The 7,315-nt window shown below is 43.0% G+C and overlaps 2 protein-coding genes across 6 annotated transcripts; one reads left to right on the top strand and one right to left on the bottom strand.

Annotated features, from left to right (window-relative positions):
- Positions 1-551: 551 nt before the first annotated feature.
- On the bottom strand, positions 552-3,424 carry LOC103992349 (cyclin-D2-1). Its single transcript, XM_009412005.3, has 6 exons — positions 3,001-3,424; positions 2,780-2,866; positions 2,062-2,157; positions 1,791-1,992; positions 1,578-1,708; positions 552-1,479 (listed from the first exon to the last, which is right to left on the bottom strand). Exons 1-6 carry the CDS (start codon positions 3,250-3,252, stop codon positions 1,300-1,302), a joined length of 948 nt encoding a protein of 315 aa, XP_009410280.2. The 5' UTR covers positions 3,253-3,424; the 3' UTR covers positions 552-1,299.
- A 1,377-nt stretch (positions 3,425-4,801) lies between these two features.
- Positions 4,802-6,261, top strand: LOC135584558 (tRNA (guanine-N(7)-)-methyltransferase-like). Of its 5 annotated transcripts, none has more exons than XM_065158668.1 (3): positions 4,802-4,890; positions 5,176-5,566; positions 5,655-6,261. In XM_065158668.1, the coding sequence occupies exons 2-3, from the start codon at positions 5,249-5,251 to the stop codon at positions 6,114-6,116; spliced, it is 780 nt and encodes a 259-aa protein (XP_065014740.1). In that variant the 5' UTR covers positions 4,802-4,890; positions 5,176-5,248; the 3' UTR covers positions 6,117-6,261. The 5 variants fall into 5 exon arrangements, with proteins under 5 accessions (XP_065014740.1, XP_065014738.1, XP_065014739.1 ...); XM_065158666.1 differs by having other exon boundaries at positions 4,808-4,951; positions 5,050-5,566; XM_065158667.1 differs by having other exon boundaries at positions 4,813-4,890; positions 5,050-5,566.
- Positions 6,262-7,315: the final 1,054 nt, after the last annotated feature.

The following is a 7,315-nucleotide window of genomic DNA, read 5'->3' as shown; positions in this document are numbered from 1 at the left end:
ACAAAAGAGACTAAAGCTGCTGTGTCTCTGCCATTAAAGTGCTCGTGGAAATGTCCGTTTGTTTGGCACGTGAGCGGCGCTTGTGTGTGCGCGTGCGCGATTGCTCGCGCTTTTCCCTGCTAAAACAGTGCAGAATCTACTGCCCGATGCCGTGCTAAATCCTGTCTCAGATCATTAAACTCAGTTTGCATTCAAACAATGAGGACAACAGGAATCCAAGTTTGCATGGATGGATGGATTGAGAGGTTGCTGTCACTTGACCCAGCTTGATAGTGCAGCAAATTATTCAGTCATGTCATGTCACCATGGTGGCCAAAAAGAGTGGGCACTGCTCATACTGCAACTGTTGACTCTTGGATAGTGAGCACATATGAATGTGCATTGTTTGGATTCCTTCTTGTCTCATAAGACATTTGGAGTTGGATGAGAGCTGTCTCCCATGTAAGCCTTCCTTCAGTGGAGATCTGCACTTTTCTATAACAAGTCATCTCACTGTCTAAAAAGCAACTGTGTGATATCCAGCAGCAAAAGAAATCAGAATCATGTATCTGTGCCAATAAAATAGATGTATCATTATTTTTATTGATGTAGAGAATTAGCAGCCATGACCACAGGCTGCACGGCACAGCCTGAAGGAGGATGAACATACATCCTCTCCAGGTTGACATGCATCAACCTCACAACCACACAAAGTTTCACCAATATATATAAAATATATATATAGAGAGAGAGAGAGAGAGGAAATACAATAAATGCTGGTGAGGCTGAGGAGGAGGATTGACTGGCCAACCAAACTGCCATTTGGTGAATGAAGGTTGCTCAGCTACCAGTTTACCAGCAAAGTTGAGTGACATCTCCTTTCTACCATGGCTGTAAAAAGACCCACTCTGATGATATGCTTCATTCATTCAGCAATAAGTGCTGCCTGTGATTGTAAGAGCCCCCACACCCTCCACAAGCAAAGACCATGTCCTTCACACACTTATCATCACACCCAAAAACAATGGCAGATTCCCCTCCCTTGAGAATCTGCAACACTTTGCTATGATAGCAAAGCCCCACAAATTAAAGAACTTCAAGAAGAAAAGAACAAAAGAAATCAATGAGACTCCCAGCCTATGTCCTGGTCAGACACACAGTCATAAACCAGCATCCTATTCCCCAACTCCTCTGAAAAATAATGAGGAATCTGCATATCCCAAAAAGATATTGCCTACTCACCGGAGAGACTCTAAACCCACAATCAGAGAAGAAAACAAATAAAGGAAGAGAGAAAGAAAAAGGAACTTATTAGGTTTCCTATGAGCTCTCCTGGTCATTGTCCACCCATAAGCAATTGTTGTTCAGCTTCCTTCTTTTGCTAGGTGGAGAAGAATAAGATGATGACACACTTGGCTCCAAGTCCATCGAGGTGCTCGCTTTCCTCGTTCTATTGACGATAACTTGCTTCATTGATCGATAGCAACCTGCAATCCCTTCCTGCAAAATGCACAACATGCAGTGCAATGCAATGCAATTTTCTGAGCTAGACTCTGTCATGTTGCAGATCCTACAAGACAATTAAGTTTCTTCCTTACCTCTGTCAATCCAATGCACCATGAGGCTGCAATTCTAGGATCAACAAAAGCTAGATCCTTAATCTCATCAGTGGCACAGATTATGGCAGCTGCAGCAAGTGACGATGGGCAGTGACTCAGGAACCTTACATCTGTAAATCCAAACGTATCAGCTCGAATCAAGAATGCATTTCCTTAATTTACATGTTGCAATAACAACCAAAACTACATGACCTTTCGTTGTCGCTAATGTAATTTCAGTGGCCAATGAAACCAAAGTTTGCGCATATTTTCCTACAGGATCGATCTTGTGAACAAAGAAATCGATGAAAGTGAAAGGCGTCACGGATCGAAGCCTCCAATTCAATGCATTGAGCACGACGAGCTCCATTCTGAGGACCGTGCGAGGTTCGAAAATGATCTTTGCACCCTCAACCTAAGCACATTCCGATTAAGCTTAGCGGATGCTTCTTATGACAATATATTGTGGTTCAAGTTCTTTCACCTGCAAATCTAATAGGGATGGCAGCAGTGTCTCCTCCATCTTTGCAGCTAGGGAGAGGCATGCCACTGACAGAAGCTGCAATGCCCATTCATTTTGCTGCAAGTAGTAGACCCAGCATGTTTGAGATTTACCCATACCTCTAAGCAAAACAAATGATAGAACAGTTTTCTGCTACTATTGAAATACCTTACTGTTCTATGACTAGTACTGTTGTCATCCTCAAATAAACAACAAAAGATTTACATGTGAATGTGCAACTTTTATTGAGGAGAAGACTAATAGTATTCTCCATCATCCTTATTTTTATATATACATCTCAAGTACTCCATACTTTCCTTATCAATATATTTCATGCAAAAAATGGTCTTTCCATATCTTAAATAATCGCAATCTCATTATTTTCCAGTATAAATGATAAGATTGCTCATTTACGACATAGGAGAATATAGAAATGACATGTAAGATTTTGTACTTTGATTCACCACAAATGCACTATATTGGTAGGAATCTCATGCATAGTCCTTTTTTTCATCTAATTATTTTAATCAAAATTGAAATAGTAGGTTTCTCTTGCAATAGCACATATATTTTTGGTTTATTGAATGACTATTGAAGGTATATCAAGAACAAATTCCTTCCTTTAAATGATACTTTAATGTAAATTATGCTAAGGGCAGGACCATTGTATGCGAGTCGGTAACGTTAGGATTAAACTCACCGGTAAACAGTGACGAGAGAGGAAGCGATCCAAGTAGTTCACGGCAAGACACGCCGTCAGCGGGCGAAAACAATAGCACTCGTGCACCTGAAAACGGAAAACGAGAAGACGGTCAAGACAGTTGACGTCCGTCGAGGGGGGGACGGTGAGGGGATCCGGCTCACGGTAGCAGATCGCGGCGTAACGTGCGCCGGCGGGGGGGGGGGGGGGGGGGAACTCACCTTGAGGATCCAGGTGACGGCTTCTTGGCGCGCGGCCGGGTCGAGCGACTTGGACTGGAACCGGTCCGGGTAGTCGAACTGGGGCGAGGAATCGGCCTCCTCCTCTATGAACCCGGCGATGGACTCGTCCGAGTCGTCGGGGAACTCGGCCGGCTCCCCGACGCCGCCCGGCGAGTCATCGGCCAGCTCGCTGACGTCCTCGCCGCACAGGAGGTCCCAGCACGAGCCGTGGTCTGACAGCGTGAGCGGCATGGCCTCCTCATTGCCTTCCCATCACCGCGCAGCACCAACCCACCGAGAGAGACATAGAGCAACTGGCGGAGACACACACAGACAGGAGGGATAGAGTGAGAGGTGGAAAAGGAGATGAGGAAGGGAGGAAGAGAGTGTGGTGGTGGAGAGAGGTGAGAATGGGAGTTGGGGAGGAGAGAAGGGAATGGAGTGGTGTCCATGAGGTTTGTTTGTTGCTATATAATATGGTAAGATGGGGTGGGGAAGGGAGAAGAGTGAGCAGTAGTAGAAGTATTAGCAGTGTATTTGCCTTTTAGCTTTACACTTGATATCATATTTCTCTATACAATAATTTGTCAACTCTAATATCATGATTCAATTTAATATGATACTGATTTGCAAATATGTTGAACTGAAATCAATGATTTAAAAATGCTTCAGTTCATGTATTTTTCTCAGTAATGAGAAGTACAATGTAAATATATATAATATTAATATACAGTGTATTGATAGGAAGGTTGTAAAGTTGGCTAATGGTGAACTTCTTACATGGGCCTGACATCATAGATTGAACTCCATGCCTTTGGCTTCTTGTGGACTTTTTGAGTTCCTCACATTGGAGCTTAATTTTATTTGTAGTAGGTATTCAATGTTGTCAGAAGAGGTTTGAAATCCTAACATGGATTTGATTCTTTCAGTGGTTTTACATATCTATCCCCTCAGAGCTTAAAGATTATCATATTTCCCCTTCCATTTCTTATATATATCATTTCAGGTATCTATTTGCTTAGTATATGGTATTTGAACCAGTTATGTTCTTCCTGGAAACAACTACATTGGCATTTAGGACTGCAAAACCAAACACAACTATAGCTGTGTGCAAAACTAGTTTGCAATCATAACTTGATGTCTATTAATCCCATTGCTACAGCACTTTTGTTTCTAAGTTTGAGGTGAGTAGATCGTCAAAAAGAACAGAAAGATTTATTGAGTGGTTTGCAATCAATGCGATCCTCTGGCATCTTCCAATTAGCATCAGTAATGGCAGTAGAACAAATGAAGTGGCCAGCGGGAAGGAAGACATGCGCAGGAGGACTTTGGTGGCTCTCCTCTCAACCATGTGAGGTCTCTTTACTCCGTCGCCACCCTCCCCTTCTGAAGCTTTTAAGTTGCAGAGTTAGGTGGTAACTTTCCGCTGTAGCCATTCACCACAGCCCCGTGGTGGCCAGTGGGGAGACTCCACCAGCAGCTCAAATGAGATGGCGCTTGGGATGCCGTGTTGACCGCCGGTCAAACTGGCTTGAGCGTTAGGAGCTTGTGCCTGGATGGGAGAGGCTCGGGAGTTGGGCATGGGGAAGAAGAAAGGCCTCTGTTTTGTTGTCAGCTTGCAGTAAAAGTAAAAGAAGCTCTCCCAAAGCTTCATCTGAAAAGGAACAAACTGCAGACTCCGCGAGAGGATGCCAATGGAAGCAACTCTCGTGTTTGCGAACCCAAGTGACCGGTCCAATGCTGAACCGGCTCGGTTCGGCCGCGATTTTGCCTTTTTTTATAGTATTCGATACGAACCAAACCGCTCCAGCTCGGCGACGAAGCCCCCTCCCCCCTCCCTTTTTAGGGTTTCCTTGCTCCCCGTTCCCGATCGAGGCAGAGTCGCCAGAGGTATTCCAAGAGAGTGTTTTCTTCTGATGATTCACGAATACATTTGTCTTTGAGTTTGCAGGTTTTGTTTCTGATCTTGATTTCTCTTTGGTTGTAAAAATCTTCTGTGGTGTCTTCGTTCCATGGTCTTGTGGTATATCTTTTGTTCGATTCATACAGTTGACGATGATGGTTGATGTGGCTACGAATTCAATCTAGCATCTTGTGGCTTCGACGTGACATTGATGAGTTGCTCATTAGATAGGAGAGTCGATGCCTGTGACGTGTTTGTTGAAATGTTGATAGGCACCCTGGGAACCACAGTCTGAGCTTTGCTTTGACAACTGCATCGCAAAATCGTCCTAGATCCACTGTGGCAATGTCGAGTAATGCTGACACTGCACAAGCAAAAAGCCGATCGGGCCGCCTTCCCAGAAAGCGGTTCTATCGAGCACGGGCACACAGCAATCCTCTCAGCGACTCGCACTTTCCAATCCCCATAAGTCCTGCGGATTTTGATTGCTCCCATCACTACCCTTACTTTTTCCCTCCCGGGAGTGGGGGTCGTAGCGACGGGGATGCACCTCCCCGCAAAGTCAGGTTTGCTGATATTGGCTGTGGGTTTGGTGGATTGCTCGTTGGCCTCTCGCCTCTCTTTCCAGATACTCTAATGCTAGGGATGGAGCTCAGAGATAAGGTAAGAAATGTTACTCCTTTGTATACGAAAACTTAATTCGAGAACTACGATATAGAACAAATCAAAAAGGTTTGGAAATTCTGTGCAGGTAACTGAGTACGTGAAAGAGCGAATCTTGGCATTAAGAGCCTCGAACCCAGGGCATTATGAGAACATCTCTGTGGTTCGAACCAATTCGATGAAATACTTACCTAACTACTTCGAGAAGGGGCAGCTATCGAAGATGTTCTTTCTTTTTCCTGATCCCCACTTTAAAGAGAAGAACCACCGACGAAGAGTGATCAGCCCTCAACTGCTCGATGAGTATGCTTATGCACTTGAAGTCGGGGGTATCATATACACAATCACGGATGTGGAGGAACTTGGGGATTGGATGAGATCTTGCTTGGAGGATCATCCTCTATTTGGAGCTGTTCCTGAGGAAGAACTCGAACTCGATCCTGTTGTTAAGTTGTTGTCTTCTGCGACTGAAGAAGGTCAGAAGGTTGCCAGGAATGGCGGTCAAACATTTCGAGCTGTATACCGGCGAATTAAGCTTGAGGAGGAATAGTTTACTTCTGTTTAGTTATTAGTTCAGTCTGAAATGAGTTTATATCTTTGCAACAGATCAATTTGAGACATCTTAACGGTATGTCGGCACCTAGTTCGGATACGCATTATGGTGTTATTTATTTGAGTTTATTTATCCCTGGTTATATTTATTTCAGTTTAACTTCAAACCTTGATCTGCTTAGTACAAATTTTCTAACTGAATTAGACGGCAATTACTGGATATTTCTGTTGAGTAAGCTGTGTAATGTGGTAGGCATTTCTATGCAATCGCAGTTTGAGTTGTCAAAGATGGGTGTGCCTGTTGTATTGTTGTGTTATCTTCAAGCTATCGAGCATCTATGTGAAGACACAACAGGTGAATGCAAGTATTGTGATGTTCAAGGATGTGCCGGTCAATGCATTTTGTAGTTGTAACAGCACTTCCATGGAGAACTCATCGTTGAAACATGAGATAAAATGCATACTACATTGCAACAAAAAATTGGATATGGCCATCGAGTTTGTGTTAGTGTTGCCAACTTACGCTGCATTTTTTGTTATATAAATTCGGTACATGTATATGCGCCGAGCATCTTATAGTGTCGAAACAAACAAGACTGAGACAAAGCACTGATGTAGTGCTGAATGACAATTATATCTGCTTTCAACTTTTAGAAGTTTTATTATGTTTTGTCATGGATGATGAAGTGTGTTGATCTCTGAGTTCACCGATGAAAAGCATGCATGAAGAAATTTGCAGAATCTGAAGAGAATTAGTATTTACATTGTTGGACCACATGTACACTACTTGTCTGCATCTTGTTGCATGCGCATTCACTAATTCATCTTTTTCTGTGATGTTCCCGATAGTGCATACAATGATTTTGTGGAACTCAGCATCAGTTCTCTTTTTGTTCTTTTTCTGGTGGGACAACAATAAGATATATTAACAGCTGATGTTTATGTTTACAAGTTTCTGATATCTGAGATGAATGGCACACTGTGATTTAAACTGCAAGTGTTAGCAAAGGAAATTAACATTCTTTTTTGTTTTTCTGTAGTTTGCAAACTTTTTATCTCACATTGTTATGTGCTAAATCATTAGAGTAAGATGTGAGACTACTAACTATGTGGGGTTTCAGGATAGGCTTGCATTAAAACTTACCCTATGCTTCCAACATATTAATGTCTTCTTTCATAAAAGAAAAAGTAGGCAGC

Source organism: Musa acuminata, chromosome BXJ3-7 (assembly GCF_036884655.1).
Source record: "Musa acuminata AAA Group cultivar baxijiao chromosome BXJ3-7, Cavendish_Baxijiao_AAA, whole genome shotgun sequence".
Classification (NCBI taxonomy): Eukaryota; Viridiplantae; Streptophyta; class Magnoliopsida; order Zingiberales; family Musaceae; genus Musa; species Musa acuminata.
Note: the sequence above shows the minus strand (reverse complement) of the source record. Positions and strands in the feature narration are given on the sequence as shown.

Bases quoted from the DNA above. Each gene is read 5' to 3' on its own strand.
- LOC103992349 (XM_009412005.3), bottom strand. From the start codon at position 3,252: ATGCCGCTCACGCTGTCAGACCACGGCTCGTGCTGGGACCTCCTGTGC. The intron at 2,867-3,000 runs GTGAGTTCCCCC...TTCCGTTTTCAG, and splicing joins CCGTCACCTGGATCCTCAAG to GTGCACGAGTGCTATTGTTT. The intron at 2,158-2,779 runs GTGAGTTTAATC...TACTACTTGCAG, and splicing joins TCTCTCGTCACTGTTTACCG to CAAAATGAATGGGCATTGCA.
- LOC135584558 (XM_065158668.1), top strand. From the start codon at position 5,249: ATGTCGAGTAATGCTGACACTGCACAAGCAAAAAGCCGATCGGGCCGC. The intron at 5,567-5,654 runs GTAAGAAATGTT...AATTCTGTGCAG, and splicing joins GGATGGAGCTCAGAGATAAG to GTAACTGAGTACGTGAAAGA.